This window comes from Balaenoptera musculus, chromosome 3 (genome assembly GCF_009873245.2).
Source record: "Balaenoptera musculus isolate JJ_BM4_2016_0621 chromosome 3, mBalMus1.pri.v3, whole genome shotgun sequence".
NCBI lineage: Eukaryota > Metazoa > Chordata > Mammalia > Artiodactyla > Balaenopteridae > Balaenoptera > Balaenoptera musculus.
In genome coordinates, this window is record NC_045787.1 from 115762750 (window position 1) to 115782027 (window position 19278).

The following is a 19278-nucleotide window of genomic DNA, read 5'->3' on the forward strand; positions in this document are numbered from 1 at the left end:
CCCTCAGGGTCTCTCCCCTTTGTCCCTCTCTCCTGCACCCCTCCTCACTGCACTCCTTCCAGCTCTGTCCCAAGCCCCCCTTCTCACCCCACACCCCAGGTCTGTCTGTCCCTCTGTCTGTCTCAGTAGGTAGGTAAGTAGTTTGGGCTCAGCCTCCCTCTCTCTGGGATCGTCCACCTTGATCCCGGCACTCCTCACTCCTCTCAGTCGGTTGGGTCTCCCCTGGGCGGGGTGTGTGTGTGTGTGTGTGTGTGTGTGTAGCGGGGTGTGTGTGTGTGTGTGTGGCGGTGTGTGTGTGTGTGTGTGGTGTGTGGTGTGTGTGTGTAGCGGTGTGTGTGTGTGTGGTGTGTGTGTGTGTGTGCGCGCGCGCGCGCGCGCTGGCGGGGATGTGGAGGGCAAGGAGTCAGACCACGAACAGACCAGGGGACCCGCTCCCTCCTTCACCTCGAGGAGGGTGGTTCCTGAGGGCTCAGGGTCTGGGGCCCCAAGGTCCCGCCGAGGGGGCGGTGTTGGGTCCGGCCGGCTGGCCCGGGGTTAGAGGACAGCTGGAGCTCGGCTGGGCTAGGAGCGGGGGCGGAACCTCGCAGCGCTCCCCTCCCCCACTTTCTTAAAGGGCCGGCGCGGGCTGGTGCGGGACGGGGCTGGCCGCCCTTCTCGGCCGGGTCTGGGCGCGCGATCCGGCCCTCAGTGCAGAGCTGAGGCAGGTGGGCAGGCGGGCGGGCGGACTGCGTGGCCGCTGTCGCCTCCCGGCTCCATTCCCCCCGCCCCCCGCCCGCAGTCCCCCCGCCCTTCCCCGCCCTTCCCGCTCCTCCCTCCCTCCTCTACTTCCTTCCCTCCCTCCTACCGTCCGTCCCCCCCACCTCTGCTCTGCTTCTCCACAGCCGCGCTCCGACACCTGAAGGGATAGCAGCGAGCGCGGGAGCCCCGACAGGCGGTGGCGGAGTGGGACGGTCGGTCCAGCGGGGGCCTCCTCATGGCCCCACCGTGAGAGGCTGGACCCAGCGACTGGGAGCAGGAGCGGTGAGTCGGGCCGTGCGGGAACACCTTGTCCCCAGGGTCAGCGTGCTCCGGGACCCCGCCCCTCCCGAAGCTGGGCTGGGGGCCGGGAGGGGCTGCTGGGGTTGTGGGGAGCATGCTGGGTGGCGGCGCCGCCCTCCGCCCTCCATGCCCACCCGGGTCTGCTAACAAAGCTACATTTCGAGATCAATTCCGTGGCGGCTGGAGCATCTGAAGGATACGGTTGTCATGGAGATGGGGCCGAAAAAGGAAGCCCGGGATGGCAGAGTCTGGGCCAGGGAGAGAGGGCACCACTAGAGAGGCCCAGGCTAGCCTGCAGGGAGGGTTAGGGCCGGCAGCCCAGTTGTCTCCTGATCTCCGCCCCCCCCACCCCCGCCGTTTGTCTAATCTGAGTGTATATGTGTACGTTGATGGGGTGCCAGTGGGAGCTTGGTGGCCAGGGACCTGAGGTGTTGGGTGCCAGGCCTGCTGGCCACCACCTTTACCACGGAGCAGCTTTGAAGATTTATTTCTGTTTCCAGTTTCCCAACTTTGACAGCCTGGCTTAGCGGCCAGGCCTCAGCGGCTCTGAGCTCTGCCGCTGGAGCAGGGCTTGCATGGGGGCGTGGCAGGCATCAGGCAAGGCCAGGAGGCACATAATGGCTGTGGCAGCCGCAGGGAGGGAGGGATCCTTTTAATTACTGCTAGGGCTGGGGTGGGGCAGGGTGTCCAGATGTGGGGACCACCTGCTCAGCTGGCCCCCCTCCTAGGAGGAGGTATTCCAACTCTTGCTGTCCCTGGAGGACCTGGGGACTCCCTGAGTCAGAACTGGGGGCATTGTCTCTGCACAGGCCCAGGGAGCCACTGCCTCAGCCCATCCCTTAACCTTAGGGCCATCTTGGGGTGCCCTTGGAGAGAACTGGGGGCACCAGCCACAATGGAAGTGGGTCTGAGAATTCCTGGAAGGCTCAGGATAAGCCAGGCTGAACTTGATGGGTGGGTGAATGGGGAGCAGGGAGAGGGCTCAGGGTTTAGCCAGGACAGATGGGCAGCCTGGGTTTGGCGAGAGGCATTTGGACTTTCCTGGGTTCTCCAGCTCCTTCTTCCAGACCCTGGAAACAAAAGCTGCTTAATGGGGGATACTCAGGCAGCTCGAGGGAGAGTGGGGAAGGGGCATTGGGACCGTCTCCAAGTCCAAGCTCTGGACCCGGCAGATATAGTCATTTTTCCACTCCTTCCTTGGGAGGTTAGGAACCCTACCTCACAGGGATGCTGCAAGTTCTATGACCTATGATCTCTGAATCAGCAAAATGGGCCAGCTGCCCTCCCTTCCCCACCTTACCTCTTTTACATCATACCCACCTTCCCTCTCAAGAGCCCCTTTTCCCCAGCATATGGTAAGAGTCAGTGGCTTTTGAATGAGGCTACTGCAAAGTTTGGTCCTAGTGGAAACATGGCAGGTCCCTAGGTTGTGGCCTGAACCAGAGGATTCCCACACATTGGGATGAGTAGGTGGGTGGTGGCCCAACTAAAGGTAGAAGGTTGACTGGAATGCCCTTTGAAGGCCTCCCCTGCTGGTGCCTTTTGCAGGGGCTGAAACCTCAATGCTTAGGTGACTTGTACCCTGTAGTCCCAGGAGTGCCCTGTGCCAGCCTGAGAGGCTTCCCTCCTGCTGCTGGTCTGACAGCTATGGGTGTGCACTCCCCGAGCCGACCTGACCCGCAGTGTTTCCTGACGCCGGGGAGCAAAGTTACCTGGAAAGGACTTGCTGCTCTTGACAGGACTGAGAGAGGGGTGGGGGGACATTGCTTCGCCCAGCTTCCAGAATCGTGCACTGCCACTGTGCTAAGTACTCTCCTACACAGACCAGCCTTTAGAGGGAGGTATGCCCATTATTTCCTTTTTGTAGATACTGAGGCTCAGGGAAAAGTTGCTTGTTCAGAGTCACCTGGTTAGTAAGTGGCAGAATCAGGATTTGCACATGGGCAGAACTGCTTGAAGCTTGGACTTCTGTCCCCAATCTCATTCTCTTCTTCCTTGGAGGTGCAAGTTAGGAGGGAGGTAGGACTGAGCACCTTTTCATCTGGAGCAAGAGAGTGAACTTGGGGAAAACTGAGGCACTAAGCTGGGATCTTCTAGAGAGCTGGGATCGAGGCATTCCCGTTCCGGACGTTGGCCTGAAGGAGAACAACACTGCCTCTCGCGACAGATGATGCTCTAGACATTCTTTGCCAGATGGTCTTTTCCAGGAAAATCTGTTTTGAGAGGCATCTTATGTCTGGGGCTCCATATTTAGCCTGGCTCCTCACACGGGAGGATACACTCAGGCTGTCACCCCTTGAGGGGTGTGTGGTGGGGGGGTGGGCCTGGGCCAGACCCAGCTCCTTGCTACGGTTCAGGCAGAGGTGGGTTAGGGTCCCTGTTCCTGCCAGTCCTGTCCCGGCTGAGGGCTGCCCTGCTGGTCTCCCTGGGACCTGGCTGTTTCCTGCAGGGCCCTGTCCTCCTAAGTTGGTTTGCTTGCAGGTAAGCCTGACCCTGTTTAGGTGGTGAGCCGCTCCAGGGCTGTGTCTACTTGGCCCCGGAGGACTCCGGCATCCAGGCCAGGCCCACAGCCCAGCGTGCCATCTGCTGCAGTAAGGACTGCCCTCTCCTGACTCCTGCGCCATCAGGGGCCCTGAGCTCCCCTCTTTAGAGTGTCTCCCTCCACTCCCTTCCCTCCCCCCTAACTTTTTGTCTTGTCACATCTGATCGAACAATGAACACCCACCAATATACCCTTCACCTAGAGACCTAGATTTGCCAATTGTTGACATTTTGCCCACATTTGTTTTTCTCTGTCTTTCTGAAACTTCTGAAAGTAAGTTGCAGACATCATAGCACTTCAGCTCTAAATACTTCAGCATGAATTTCCTGAGACAAGGACATTTTTCTACATAATAACTGTACTGTTAATCATACCCAAGAAATTTAATGATGCAATCTAATCTCATGTAATCCATATTGAAATCTCTCTAGTTGTCCCTGTAATGTTCTTTATAGCTTAAAAAAATTTTTTTTTGATAAAGGATCACACATTGCATTTAGTTATGTCTCTTTAGTCCCCTTTAATCTAGAACAATTCTCTGCTTTTTTTTTTTGAAGTCTCTTATGACATTGTCAGTTTTAAAGAGCCCTGGTCAGTGTTCATATAGAATGCCCCACATTCTGGGTTTGTCTTATTGCTTCCTCATGAGTCGAGTCAGATTAAACATTTTTGGGCAAGAATATCCCATAGGCGATGTCGTGTCCATCAGCAGGCGCATGTCATTAGCCTGTGCTATAATAGATGGTGCTAAGTTAGGTCACTTGGCTAAGGAGTCCCTTTGTTTCAACCCTGTTCCTCCCTCTTCCCTACCTCCAGAAGCTTCATCCACCTGGTCACCCGCACTCCAGGTCAGCAAAACTGACTGAACCCCCCCTTCAGAACATACGCCAGAGAAGGGTGATTAAGCAGACACTGATGGGGCCTTCAAGGAGTTCACAGCCTCAGGGGTGTGGATGGGATGAGCCACAACTCAGGGCAGGTGCTGTCAGTGTGGGGAAGAAGCCCCGAGAAAGCAGTGAGGGGCACAGGGTGGGGGGGGAGGAGAAGAAGTTGGGGGCAAGACAGGAAGAAAGGGGGTGGGGCCTGGACCACAGCTGGCCTAGAATGTGGGCTGACAGCTGGCCCTTTCCCCAAGGGCACGGGGAGCTACTGAAGGGTTTTAAAGAGGGGAGCGATGAGGCAGATGTGAGTGCTGGGAAGGGTGCTCTGAGGAGGATGGCATGGACTGGCAGGGCGAACGGGGTGAAAGGGACGGTCAGGAGGCCGTGACATGGTCCAGCACAGGATGCTGGTGCACTGGATTCTAGGCTGCTGCGTACGGCGCACAGAGGGAATGCACAGGGGGAATGGAGTTGGTGTGGTGGCCCTGCTGGGACTGGGGTATGGCAGGTGGGGGGTGGAGAGAAGGGGTGGAGTAAGGAGAGATTAGGAGGCAGAATGATGAGCACTGGTATCCGACTAGTGGTGGGGAGAGCTGTCATGCGATGGCTTGGGGAGGATGTGGAGAATGCTGGTTTGAGCGTGTGAGGTCTGAGGTACTTTCCAGGTCAAAGGAACAGCGCATGGGAAGTTCACTTCCCCAGGTCTTGGTGGGATGAGGGCAGAGGGAAGGCCACACACAACCCACAGCAGGGAGCGGATGGTGGGCTTTCAGGTACCAGCAGCGGAGGGACTTTGAGTGGGGGCAGGGGCCGGCTCAGAGGCAGCTGCCACTATAAAAGTCAGGATAATCTCTCCCTTGAAGACCCCCAACTCCCTTACCTCATTTCACTTCTTCATACTTGCTTGGCAAAACCCCAACCCTGGTTAAATGCAGTGCCTGGTCTGCTCCCTCTGTGCAGCTGAATGAGGCTGAGAAAATCCACTGACCTGACTGGTCTCACTTTTAGTTCAAAACCATGAACTTCGGGTGTGTCCTTAGTGCTGTCCCGCAGTCCCACATGGGTCCTAAATCCATCCCCTTTCCCCCTACCTGATGACTATTTCACTCTTTCTGTTCTGCCTTCAACCCTAGCCCCTCTTCTGCAATCCTCCCTCAAAGCTGATGACTTTTCTTCCTACTTCTTTGAGAAAACAGAAGCAGTTAGAACTTCCTCAGACTCCCAGTGCTACGTTCACCCATCCACTAGCATCTGCACCCACTGCTCTGCCTTCCCCAGTTGCTGCGGGTGAAGTGTCCCTGCTCCTGGTTTAGGCCAGCCCTCAATTTGTGCAAATAGATCCTGTCCCCTTGTGCAGTAGAGGGGAACCTATAATGTGGGTGGTGGAGGGCACACTGTTCCAGCAAATGCTCCCTCCTGCATTATAGGCTCCCCCCCAGTGGATCATTCCATCAGCAGATATCTTTTTTTTTTTTTTGGTAATAAATTTATTTACTTATTTTATTTTTGGCTGCACGGGATCTTCCTTGCTGTGCGTGGGCTTTCTCTAGTTGCGGTGAGTGGGGGCTACTCTTCGTTGCAGTGCATGGGCTTCTCATGGTCGTGGCTTCTCTTGTTGTGGAGCATGGGCTCTAGTTGCGCAGGCTTCAGTAGTCATGGTGCGCGGGCTCAGTAGTTGTGGCGCACAGGCTTAATGGCTCCGAGGCATGTGGGATCTTCCCGGACTAGGGATCGAACCCGTGTCCCCTGCGTTGGCAGGCGGGTTCTTAACCACTGCGCTACCAGGGAAGTACCTTTCAGCAGATATCTTGTTATTGTTTCTCTTGTCTTAAAAGATGGCTGTCTCATTTTCTCCAGCCAGCTACCACTGCATCTCTGTGCTCCTCTTTACAGCAAACCTCCCCAGAACGGTTGTCCGCTGACTGCTCTTCTCAAGGTCACCAATGACCTCCATGTTGCTACACCCAATAGCCATTCTCAGTCCTCATCTGCCTCATTTGGCACCTTCAATCTCTCCCTCTTCCTTGAAATACATTCCTTGATCTCCAGGACATCCATTGTCCTGTTTTCCTCTGACCTCGTGGGTGCTCCTTCTCCCCGACCCCCAGCTCACAATATTGGAGTGCTCAGGACTCATCCCTTGCATGGCTGCTCTTCCTCATCTGCATTCACTCCTGAGCCAATCTCATCCCGTCCTATGGCTTTACGCACCACCTATGTGCTGCCGGCTCCCAAATTTATATCCCAAATTTTGACTTCTCTCCTGAGCTCCAAAAGCCCACTCAGCATCTCAACTGCCATGTCTACTGGACACCTCAAACTCAACTTGTCCAAAGCTGAGCTCCTTTCTTCCCGATCTTCCTTCCCAAACTTGCTCCACCCAGTCTTCCCCATCTCAGGAACTGCAACTCCATCCTTCTAGGTGCTCAGGGTCGAAATACTGGTGTCATTCCTGACTCCTCTCTTTCTCTCCTATCCCATGGACAGTCCATGAAGGGGTGAGACTTTTACCAGCCCCCAGATCTCCCATCAGTGGGCTATGGCTGAATAGGAGGGCCAGTTTCAAAGATAGGGACAGGGAGGTGATGGTGGAACGGCCCAGTACAGACCCTTTCACACCTGCTCACTTTGCACCACATGCTGCTCACCTTCAACCGGGCCCAAGGAGACCACAACCTTTGTCAGACCCTGTGCTGAAGCCCTAAAACACAGACAGGAGAGGACAGGGTAAGAGGAGGGAGGGAGGGGAAGAGGGGACTCAGCAAGGGAGGGGTTAAGTGGAGTGACATAATCAAGAGGTTGGGGAGAGGGTGGGGAGGAAGGTCTCAGGGCAGGAGGCAGAGAGGAAGAGGCAGGGTAGACAGAGAATGTGAGGATCTGGAGAGTATGGGGTAAATGAAAATTGGGCAGGGAGCAGGGAGGATGAAATTTCTTGGTTCATCTCTCTTGGCTGTTGAACCAGACTGGGGGGAGGCTGCTCAGAGTTGGAGCCCCTGAAGCCTGCCCCTCCCCAGGCTTTTTAGCCAAGGCAGGACTTGCTGGGAGGACTTGCCCTTGGTCAGTTCTTTGTAGCTTTTGGGGTTAAGCTCTCAATCTGCAGGCTCATGGCTCAAATGTGGCTCAAGAAGCAGAGTGAGTCCCAGGTGCCAGCTAAGTTTCAGGAAGACAGGCAGCAGCCAACTTAACCAGAACAGCGTAGCCCTTTGTGGTCCCAAATAACTGAGGGCTCACCCTGCAGGGAAGTTGACTGGGGGTAGAGTCACCAGCTATAAACATGATTTGAGGTTTGACAGCAGACACTGTGAATTTCATCAGTGTTGAGGGCTCTCCAGACCAGCATGCAGATGTATGCAAATGCTAAGCAAATGAAGGTGCCAAGTGGCTGAGGGGCAGGGAGTGAAGTAAGCTGGGAGATGTAAAAGAATGACCTTTGCAGAGCTGGGCCCAGGGGCCCCTGAAAGTCCCAACAGGCTGCAGGGCACATGCAGATAAGATGCAAATGTACACCCAATCCCAGGAACCTCTGTCTGCCCAACCATGAGAAAGGAGGCCTTCCAGACACCCACAACCCAAGGCCAGGCTGAGAGGAAGAAAGCAGGTTGGTGCTGGGCTCCGGGTTAATCCCAGATTAACATCACCTGAAGGGAATAGGAGCCTTTTAAGGGAGGCCCAGACCCCTGGCCCTTGCCCTGCACCTGGTGTGGCTCTTGTGCCTTGAGATGGAAAGCTAGGAGGGAGCCTGGTCTGGGGCGGGAGTGTTAGTGGGGCCAGGACTGTAGGGTCTTCACCTGCCTCAGGAAAGGGTGGGGCACCCTCTCTGGCCCACCCTCCTCGTCCCCACCCTCAGGCTGGGCCTCTGAAGCCGCTGCCTCAGAACCTGCTCTGACAGGCTGCCCGGGGCAAATGTCTTCTGGGGCCCACTGGGTGTCCTGTGCTGCTCTACTGTGCATTCTGCCCCCAATGTGGGCAGCCAGCTCCCGCCCCTGCAGACCTGAGAGATGGTTCTGGAAAAGCAGTAGCTGCCACCCTTCCCTGAGCACTTGTGCCTGACTCTGAGCTGAGCATCGCAGCCAAGCCATCTCCTTTGTCCTCCCTGCAGCCCTGCGGGGCAGATGCTGTTAACACCACCACCCCCATTTTGCTGAGGAAGGTGCTGAGGCTCAGAGAGGTAGGCAACTTTCCTGAGGTCACACAGCTTGTGGGATTTGAAGCCAGGTCTTTCTGACTGCACAGTTAGGGCGCTGACCCACTGTCCTGGACTGTCCCATCAGAGGCAGTAGGTGGTCCAAGCTGAGAAGACCAAGTGGGTAGAAGGATTAGGGTCACTTTGGGGAATGGAGGCAGGGCAGTTCCCAAGGCTCCTGGATAGACATCCCTCCATATTATCCGGGGCATCTCCCTGCCCCGGGCAGGTGGGACATGGAGGAGGTACACGCCCAGGCTGATCTGTGCCTTGGAGTGTGCTCACAGCTCTGGGATGACAGGAAGGTCCTGACCTCCAGACTCGTTGGCTGGCAGAGATTGTGGGGGGGCATGGTGAGCTGTGTGATCCAGGGGCCCCGCTGAGAGGTCTTCCTGTCACCTCCCTGTTGCTCGTGCTGTCAGTGGCTCAGCAGGTTCTTGTGGAGGGTTGGAGTGGACAGGTCTGGGCCAGCCTGGGCCCCATGAATGGTGTGGGGCACAGCTGGCCAAGGTCTGTTCTGAGCACTTACAGCACACCAGCCCTTTTCGCTGATTGTCTAATTTAACTGTCCACGTGGGTACAGTTGTGTGTTCGTGTGTGTGTGAAGATCCCAGCCCATGTGCTAAAATCTGGGTGAGCTAGGGAGTCAATTAGTGTAGTAGAAATTTTGGGAAAGGGCAGTGGAATCAATGGGGGTGTTCAAGGTAGGTTCCCAGGGGGCAGAGAATAGGTCTGAGAATGAAAGGTTTCCAGCTTTTTTTTTTTTTTTCCCAAGTAGCGTTCATGGAACTCTGAGTGTACAGTGTCAGAGGTGGAAGGTCCTTGGGGATTGTCCAGGTTGGGGTTCATGCCCAGTTCCTATGGATGGGCTGTAGGGGTCCATGAGCCTCTCAAAAAATACTCAAAATATTGTGCACCTGTGTGAGTCTATCTGGAGCAAGATCCAGAGTTCCATCAGATGCTCAAAGAGGTCTAAGGCTTAGAAATGGTTAGGAATCTCTGATGTACACAGGGAATGAGGCCAGAGAAGGGTTTCATTTGCCCAAACTCCCCTAGCGCATTGGAGGCAACACCTGAGTGCCTGGCTCTCAGCCCTGCTGCCTGGGACAGCTGTAGTCTCAGTTTTGCCTGTACACTGACATTCCAGAATGATTTTCTCTGCTCCCCATCCCCTCTACATACCCTGCCTGGGCTGTAGGCACTCTCGGACATCCCACAGGCTCTTAGATTTTGCCTGTCCTGGGTAGTGCTCAGTGCCACGGGTCCCCTATCCCAGCTGTGCCTCCTGTGCCCCCATTTCTACCAGGTGGGCCTGTACTCCCCCATCTCCTCCCAAACCCACACAGCTGCCTGATGCCATGGGTGTGGCTGTGGTCAGTGTGGGTGCCTGTCTTCCCCAGCACCTTCCCTAGCCTGAAGCACTGGGTTGTCCCTCCCCTGCCCCAGCTTCTCCCAGAGAAGAATGGGTTCAACCAATCACCCAGCTGCCCAGTGATGTAGGTCTAGCTGCCCCGGACCTTGCCCCTAGGCCTGTAGGCTCCTCACCACCTCAGGAGCCTACCTCATGAGTAGCTGTCCAGCTCCTTTCATGTGTGTTTATGGGTCTGAATATATGTGGGATGTGTGTGTGTGTGTGCCCACAAATGCCTGTACCGTATGTTTGCTCACAGATGTGCACGCAGGCGCCTGCACCCGTGCATCTGCCCTCTGTCTTATAGAACATGTTGGGCCCTCCAGCCCTTTCCTTGGGCTTCCCACAGTCCCTGGCTTGGATCCCAGCATGGAAGGCACTTTACGAGGTTATCCCTATGACAGTCCCGTGTTGTTCCATGCAGAAGCCAGCCGTGTCACTTTCCACCTTCGTGACCCTGAGCATGGTCCTCAACCTCTCTCAGCCTCTGCCTACAATGGGGATGATGGTAATCTCTAGGTTATTATTCACCAAATATTTAAAAAGTGTCCACTGTTTGCCAGGCACTGTGCTAGGCTCTGGGAGAGACAGCAGTGAACATGACATAGTCCCCACCCTCACTGAACTTACCACCTAGTGAGGGGGATGGGCAGAAAATAAGGAAACAAATAGAAAAGGGAGTTTCAGATCTGCTAAACGATGCTTAGCAGATATGTTGCTCCGTGAAGGAGTGTAGAAGAGTGCTGTGTAGTCAGAGAGGGCCTCTCTGAGGAGGCAGCACTGGAGTTGAGCCCTGAGTGACAGAAGGGGCAGTCATTTAAAGATCTAGGGAGGGCTTCCCTGGTGGTGCAGTGGTTAAGAATCCGCCTGCCAATGCAGGGGACACGGGAAGATCCCACATGCCGCGGAGCAACTAAGCCCGTGCGCCACAACTACTGAGCCTGCGCTCTAGAGCTCGCATGCCACAACTACTGAGCCTGCGTGCCACAACTACTGAGCCCACATGCCACAACTACTGAAGCCCACACGCCTAGATCCCGTGCTCCACAACAAGAGAAGCCACTGCAATGAGAAGCCCGCGCACCACAACGAAGAGTAGACCCCGCTCGCCGCAACCAGAGAAGGCCTGTGCACAGCAATGAAGACCCAATGCAGCCAAAAATAAAAAAAATAAATAAATAAAATAAAACCATCATAGTAAAAACTGGTTCAGGCTAGAACCATAAAAAAAAAAAAAAAAAAGATCTAGGGAAAGAGCATTCTAGGCCAAGGGTACAGCTGGTGCAAAGGCCCTGAGGTGGGAATGAGCTCAGGGAGCAGAAAGAAGGCCAGTGTGGCTGCTGGGGTGGGGGATGGGCCGAGGGCAGTGAACCAGCTCAGGCAGAGCCTTTTTAGGCCATGCTGAGGAGGCCAGATTGGCGATGGGAGCTGATGGAGGGTTGCCAGTGAGGGAGGGGTGTGATATAATTTGTGTTTTCACAACTCACTCCAGCTGCCATGGGAGAGTGGGGAGGGGGATAGGGTTGTTGCAGGAACAGCTGAGACCCAGAAAGTGGCTGCCTTGGCATTCAGCCCTGGCCCAGCCAGGGTTCCATTACCGTCATGGACCCCATTTTGCTTGGTGCTGAAAAAGAGGCTGCTATGCCCAAGGTTATCCCAAGGGCAATCACAGGAGCCCCTGCTGAGAGAGGGGCCTGGTTCCGGCTGAGGGAGGATGCAGTGGATCTAGCCACTGCTGGGCTGTCATTTGTAGGCATCTCCTTCTCATGAGTGCCCTGTGGCCCAGCTGTACCCCCTCCCCTGCTCTTGCCAGCAGGGCTGGAAGTGGGCAGAGTCACTGCTTTGTGTAGACTCTTCTGGTTGAGGATTTGAGCCGTGATCTTGAGGGAGGGTCTGAGAAACTGGGGCTCATCCTGTACTTCCAGCCCATCCAGGTGCAGAGGGAGACTACTCCTGAGTCTAGAGGTAGCTACTCACTGTGTGACCTGGGGCAAAGCCTTTCCTGGTTCTGTGCCTCAGTCTCCCCGTATGTCAAATGTGGTAGTGGAGAGAGTGGGCCATAGCTGCCTTTCTCCTTGACCTCTGTAGTGAGTTTGTTTTTCCTTGGATCTCAGCCCTCTCATCATTCATGACCTTAAGTTCTCCCACCAGCCTGGGAAGGAGAGCAGAGGTGATGCCCCCATTCTGCAGATGGGTTCACAAAGGGCAGAGGGGACAATGATGAGTCCCAGGTCACATGGTGATTCAGAGTGAGGACTTGGGGCATTGTTTCACACCTCTGCCCTGAAGGGCACCCCTCCCTTGGGTCCAGCAAGAGAGGGGGGGTCCTGGCTCAGCTCTTTCTGGGCTCAGCTGGCCTTTAGCCCAGACAGGGACTCTGGGCCCCTGCCCAGAGTGGAGCTCAATGTGCCCCTTGTCTGTCCACCCCCAGAAGCTGAGGACCCGGCCCCGTGCCCGGTGTTGGCAGAACCTCCATCTTGCTCTCAGCTGCAGGAGGACATGGCAGGGCAGGTAGGGCTAGAGCCAGCCTGAGGCAGCTGCTGGAAGTTGGAGGTGACGTAGGGGCCTCCCAAGAGGTCCTTGATTTGTCCATAACCCTGGCTTTGGGGCGGTGTAGACTGAGCACTGGGTGAAGCCGCTTATGCTCTCAAATCTCAGGCCTCACTGGGAGCTCAGGCAGAGCCCTGGCCAAAGGGGGACTAAGCATCCATGTGTGGGTGTGGGAGCTTGAGGAATCCTGGTGGAATTAGGTTGAAACCCTGTGCCACAGATCCAGTGCTCACCCAGGCCTGTGGGCTAGAAAGCAGGCCAGAGGACTAGAACTCAGGCAGCAGGCCCAAAGGCCCCACTGTCCCTCCTCTTTCCTTTCTAAATGCTCCCCTCACCCCCAAGGAGTCTCAGCTGAGGAGATTACTTCCTGTTCTCCTTGCTCTGAGTACACAACCCCAGGGAATGGATTGAAATAGCAACTGCAGCAGCAGGGATTTAGGGCGGACCAGAAAGAATCCCTCACTCAGTGCCGAGCCCCTTGGGGTCTCCAGTGTCCTAGGATCAGGGCCCAGATATTCTAGAGCCTAGCTTTTCAGATTTTTTTTTAGTCTGTGGAAGTTTTTTGTTTTGTTTTTTAGAGTAAAATCTTATGCTCATACAGTCTTCAAAACTCTAGGAGGTGACAGTCAGGGTGGGTGGGCTGGGACCCCAGATCACCATCGGTCCTGCCTGCTCTCTTCCACTCCATGTTTGAAAACCAAGGGGTACATGAATCTTAAGTGGTCCTGTGGTGGTAGACCCCCCCGCAAGGGCCCAGAAGCCCCCAAAGAAGTAGACTCATCTTCCTCTCCAGGCTCATCTCTAAGTGGGAAGTTTCTCCTGGAGTCTAACCCAGTGTTTCCCAAACTTGCCTTATTATAAGAATAACAGATTACTATACCCGTTCCCTATAGATTCTGGTTCAGGAGGCCTGAGGGAGGGCCTATATGTATTTTAACAAGTTCCTCAGGTGGCACTTATGACCAGGTGAGTATGGGAAGTATGGGCCTCACTTAAATCCCTGTTGCTGTACCTGCGTGCCTCTCCTCCTCCCGCCTCTCCTGAACCCCCAGCACCCTTTCTCCAGAGGAGAGTGGGGTTACTGGGGGAAGCTGAGGTCCAAGGAGGGGAGGAAGGAAGTTCTTTGGAGGGACCGTTCTGTGTGCTTGGTGGCAGAGGCCACTAGGGGTGAGGTGGGTCAGAGAGGGCTGAGGGGAGAGCCAGAGCACAGCCCAGCACATCTGCCCACCCTCCTGAGATTGGACAGGAAGCTTCTGGGAAATTGAGCTTGTTCTGATCCGTTTAAAAAAGGGGGTGTGAAAAAAAAAAAAAAAAAAAGGGGGTGTGTGTGGAGATGGCAGGGAAAATGGGTCTCCTCATTTTACAGAGGAGAAACAGACCCCGGGCAGGGCAGAGGGGAGGGGGCTGGCCTGGGTGGTGTAGTGAGGAGTCCCAACGTGGACCCCACGAGGCCGCATGGTGAGTTGGGCTCCCCTTCCAGTGCTCTCCCCTGGAGGGCCCTGTTGCAGCCTCCTCACGAGTCCCTCCTCAAGGATGGGTGAGCGCCGGGGCCGGGGCCGGGTGTGGAGGGGAACCCAGGCCCCCTCCTCCTTCCTCCCCCCGCAGCCTGGGCTTTGTGCGCTCAGCGGTGGAGGAAGCCCCGCTCTCGGCCAGTCTCCCGGGTGGCGCCTCCCCACTCAGCACCCTGGACAGCGCCTCCTCGGGGCCTCACTTTGGCTTCTCTGGGGTGGCCTCTGTTAATAAAGCTGCACTTCTGTTGACTTCCTTGCCTCCCTTCTTAACTCTCCCTCTAAAGGCAGCCCCCAGTCCAGATCTTTTCAGTCACCACTTGTCTCGCTCCTGGAGCCAGGGCAAGGGAACATGGAAAGAGGCAAGGTGGCTGGCTGCTGTAGGCCTGGGGTTCTGTTCCCTTCACTCACCAGCGGGAGAGGAAGTGGCCTTGGAGGAGTCCTGGACCCTTCCCTAGTACCTGCCAACGGGATCTTCCTTGGAGGGTTTGATGAATTCTGAAGGGCACAACAGAGATATATAAGAGTTAACAGGGAAGGTAGGACTGGGGCACACCAGTGGCTGGGGGTCCGGGGAGAGGTGAGTGGGGCTGGCCTGAGCAAGGCGGTGAAGAGGCCACAGCCTGAACCCAGACTCCAGCTGAGAGGTCCTGAGAAGATCATCTGGGCCATCCTCTGTCCTCAGGCAGGCTGCCTGGTGCTGGTTCTGCTGGGCTGTGGACCCCCAGCACCTGCTCTTTCTGATCCACCCCTTTCTCTCTCCATCCACTGCCAGGGTCAAGTTGGGGTCCCAAAAAGCAGCCAGCACGGGGTAGAAAGCAGTGGCTGCCATGGATGAGGATAAGCTTCTATCTGCACTGCCTGGGGAAGATGGTGCCCCACCTGCGACCCCAGCCTGGAGCCTGATGGAGGAGCCTGGGGTCCAGAATGGAATGACGTCCAGTGAGGACCTGAACAGTAGCCACACCAGCCCAGGGCATGAGATGAGGGGCACCCTGGTGGACACTGAGGGGCATACAAAGGGCCTGGACATGGCCCTCCACGGCCTCAGCCTTGGCCTCTCCCTCACCAACGGCCTAGCCCTGGGGCCAGACTCAAACATTCTGGAAGACTCTACAGAGTCCAGGCCCTGGAGGGCTGGTGTGCTGGCGGAGGGGGACGATGCCTCCAGGAGCCTCTGTCCAGACACTGAGGATCCTCCACTGGGGTAAGTGGGTGTCTTGGGATGGGGGGGCTCACCACATTTGCTCCAACGCTGCATGGCCTGGGCCTAGCCACTTAGCCTTTCTGGTTCTTGTTTTTCCTCATACATGAAATGGGAATTTTATGTCCCTGTTTTGGGAGGATAGGGCCATAAGAGAGATTTCAAAGGCCAGCAGGCCTGTTGTGCCACGCCCCCTCAGCCCCCCTATTCACCACGGGCTGTTTCTTTTTAAAAAATTTTTTTCTTTTCCATTGTGGTTTATTACAGGATATTGAATGTAGTTCCCTGGGCTATACAATAGGACCTTGTTGTTTATCCATTCTATATATAACAGTTTGCATCTGCTAATCCCAAACTCCCAATCCATCCCTCCCCCGCCTCCCCTTCCACCATGGGCTGTTTCTATGTGGGGTTGGAGGGCCACACTCCCTCCATCCCAGGCTAGACATCAGAGTTCCAAAATGCCTTGATGTGGGAGGTCATCTGGCCTATCCCTCTGCTTCCTGGAGATGAGAATGTCCCAATTCTGCAACTGACCTCAAGAGAGTAGGCTTATGTGGATTAATCTTTGTCAGCTACTCCTCCCTGAGTGCCATCTGGGAGTTCGACCAGGAACTCCTACTTATTGGAGTAAGTCCTACTTCCTGGAGTTACAGCCCCATTTCTATTATCCTCAGCTGGAGGTGGAGAGGCCCGGCGTCTTAGAGGTGCCAGTTGGACAAGGAGGCGAGGATGGGGCAGGGGAATGTCTAGAAACCCCCAGTGTGGGCTGAGAAAAGAAAGCATATAGAAGGCTTACTGTGTACTGCTGCAGGCACTGGCCCAGGCAGACAAGGGTGTAGGAGGTGTGCGAGCATGTGTTTGTGGGGCATGCATGTGTGTGTGTACTGGTGTGTGCATGGGGATGTGTGAACATGTCAGTGTGCCTGGCCTGTGCATTTGAGTTGCACGTTTGGGTCTGCACGTGGATGCGTGGGGCTGAGTGTGCCTAGGTCTCCAAGGGCAGGAATGTGAGTACGTGGGGTCAGACGCAAGTGTGTGCCGGGTGTGCCAAGAGAGGGTTTCCATCCGGGCAGGGCCTATGGGGGGCGGGGCCTATGGGGGCGGGCAGGAGGCTGGGGCTTCTTGGAGCACACTGTTTGTATTTAGGTTGGTATAATTTTGGAGGATGGCTGAAGGTGGAGGCAGATGGAAGTTTGGAGATTAAGCTGATGGTCTTCAAGCCCCTGTCAAAACTACCCCTCAGGTTTGCTCAGGTGCATGAGAGGGTAGTAGATATGGGGACCGTTCTTGGCTCTGACACGAAATGAGAGCCCCCAAGGGCAGGACTCTGTCTTGTTGTTCCAGGACCCAGCATGGGCCTGGCAGAGAGAGCTGCTGGGCAGATTTTGGGTGTCTGCTCTGGCAGCCAGGGCAGTGGCCCTTCTCTTCCCTCCCCTCCTCCTGGAGGTCAGTAAAGGCAACTTCCATCCCAGCCCCCTGCTGGGCATCCTACCGCCTTTTCTGTTTCTGCCCTTTCCCCACTTCCTTCTCCAAATGAGGCTGCCGTCTCAACTCCTGGTGGGACAGGGGGGGCCGATAGCTGTGGCCTCAGCTTTTCTCTCTCAGGTCAGTATTTCTCCAGGAAGCACTCAGGGATCAAACTTAGGCACTGGGGGTCCAAGGAGGGGTTTGAGGGGGTGGGGCACTTCCCAGTCCTCCAATATGGCTCGGTCTCTGCTAAGCCCCAGGGACTAGGGGCTAAGCAGGGCATAGCCAGATCCTCAAGGTTACCAGGGGTGTGCTTCTTTGCAAATGGTGGGCCTTGGTTTATCTGAAATGGGTTGGGCTCAGCCTGCTTCTTTCTTTTTCTGTGTCTCTTGCTTTTGCTGTCTCTCTGTTTCTCTCTCTCTCTTTGTCTCTCTTTATCTCTGTTACTTTCCGTCTCTCTTATTCTGTCTCTCTGTCTTTGTTTCTCATGCTCTCTGTATCTCTTTTCTCTGTTTCTTTCTTATCTCTCTCTTATTTCTCTTCTTCTCTCTCTTTGTCTCTATTTTTATCTCTTTAGTCCTCTTCCTTGCCTGTTTTCCCTGCTTACTTGTGCATCTCCCCAGTGGATAAGAGGCCTCAGTTCATCTATGTGTGATGCTCGATTTTAGGTGCTGGGGCTACATCAGTGAACAGAATATACAAAAATTCCTACTTTCATGGAGCTTATGGTCTAGTGAGGAGACAGATAATATATCATAAAAGTAATAGATAATTACATAGTATGTCAGAAGGGGACAAGTGCCTTGGAAAAAATAAAGCAAGAAAAAGGGGCTGGGGTGTTTGGGGGCAGGTCCTAGTTATAAATAGGGCAGTCAGGGTGAGAAAGGGATGTGAAAGGAAGGCTTCAGCTTGAGGAAAGAGCACTCTGGGCAGAGGGAACCGCTGGTGCAAAGCCCTCTTTCGGGGGCAGCACAGGGCTCTGCAAGGGCTTAGGCAGTGTAGTGGGCCGTGGGGCTGATAGGCATCTGTCCATTCACCCAGTGCACCACTCAGCAGGGTTTAGAGGACCTACTGTGTGCTGGGTGCTCCCTGGCCTTGTGTGTGGGTGGGGGGGAAACAGGTGTAAACAGGGGAACGAACAGAATACTACATGCTGAGAGGGGCTGGGAGGAAATGAAGACGTACCCTGAGGATGGACACTACTGAGGGGCCAGTGTGTTGGGTGGTGTGGGCCTGCCTCCCTCAGTCTCTCTGAGGAGGTGACATTAAGGCAAGGCCTGAGAGCTGGAATGTGGCAGTCAGGCTAAGAACCACCCAGGTTGTGGGGACAGCAAAATTATGACCCTGTGTGACACTAGCTGTGATGGGGAGCCTGGAGGAAGCAGCCCCCCACCCCCTTCCCAGGCCAGGCTGGGGGAGAGTCTCACATTCATTCATTTAGCTCAGTGATGCCCACTGTGGGCCAGGCATGGTGGGTAGAGGGGGCAGGACCACGCCTGTCCTTTCACTGCTGTGCCCCGGTACCCAGTCCAGCATCTGGCACCTAGTGCTCAGCAAGGGTTGGCTGAAAGAACACACAGGACACGGTCCATGCCCACCCCCTGCCCCCAGGGAGCTCCCAGACATGGATCGGTGCCATCCTAGCACCTGTAAGGGGGTCCACCTCGCAGGATGGTGACTGGTCCTCGCATCCCACAGGCCAGGAGAACCAGACGTGCGGGACGGCTTCAGCGCCACATTTGAGAAGATTGTGGAGTCGGAGCTGCTGCGGAGCACACAGTACAGCAGCCTGGACTCCCTCGATGTGCTGAGCCTCACGGATGAGAGCGACAGCTGCGTCAGCTTTGAGGCCCCCCTCACACCCCTCATCCAGCAGCGGGCCCGGGATAGCCCTGAGCCAGGGGCTGGCTTGGGCATTGGGGACATGGGGTCCGAGGGGGACATGGGAGCAGCTGGCGGTGATGGGGAGCTGGGCAGCCCCCTGCGGCGCTCCATCTCCGGCAGCCGCTCTGAGAATGTCCTGAGCCGCCTGTCTCTCACGGCCGTGCCCAATGGCTTCCATGAAGATGGACCCCCGGGCCCAGGTGGGGACGAGGAAGACGAGGAGGAAGACATGGACAAGTTGCTGAACTCGGCCAGGTGAGGCAGGGCCCAGGCTGGGAGCCGAGAGAACCATTGAGCAGATGGGGAAACAGACCCAGAGGAGGCAAAGCAAGTTAGGACATCCGGGGGTCTGGAGTGAACAGCCCTCTGCAAGGTCATCGTGCCCAGCCTCTGCACCCCCAGCCTGAGGTTCCATTCTGCCCTTCCAGGCCTTTCTAGCCAAGGTGGGGTCAGGGAGCTGATCATCTAATGATGTCCTCTGAGGGCTTTTCTAAAAGTCTGACTTGATTCTGTCCCGATGCAGTGGAGCTTCTTTCCCTGGTCTGGCCCCTGGATTTTCAGAGGCCTGGGGAGGCCTTCCAGCCCCCAACCAGGGCTTCTGACCCCC

The 19278-nt window shown here is 55.7% G+C and overlaps 1 protein-coding gene across 2 annotated transcripts in view; it reads left to right on the forward strand.

Annotated features, from left to right (window-relative positions):
- The first annotated feature begins 394 nt into the window (after window positions 1-394).
- PSD2 (pleckstrin and Sec7 domain containing 2) overlaps window positions 395-19278 on the forward strand; it is a 48779-nt gene continuing 29895 nt past the window's right edge. The window contains exons 1-4 of one of the 2 annotated variants that reach the window (XM_036849216.1): window positions 395-704; window positions 882-1020; window positions 14890-15320; window positions 18486-18926. In XM_036849216.1, the coding sequence (XP_036705111.1) occupies window positions 14944-15320; window positions 18486-18926 (818 nt within the window). In that variant the 5' untranslated portion in view covers window positions 395-704; window positions 882-1020; window positions 14890-14943. Of the gene's footprint in view, window positions 705-857; window positions 1021-14889; window positions 15321-18485; window positions 18927-19278 lie in introns of those variants that run through there. The other variant, XM_036849215.1, reaches the window with a different exon arrangement.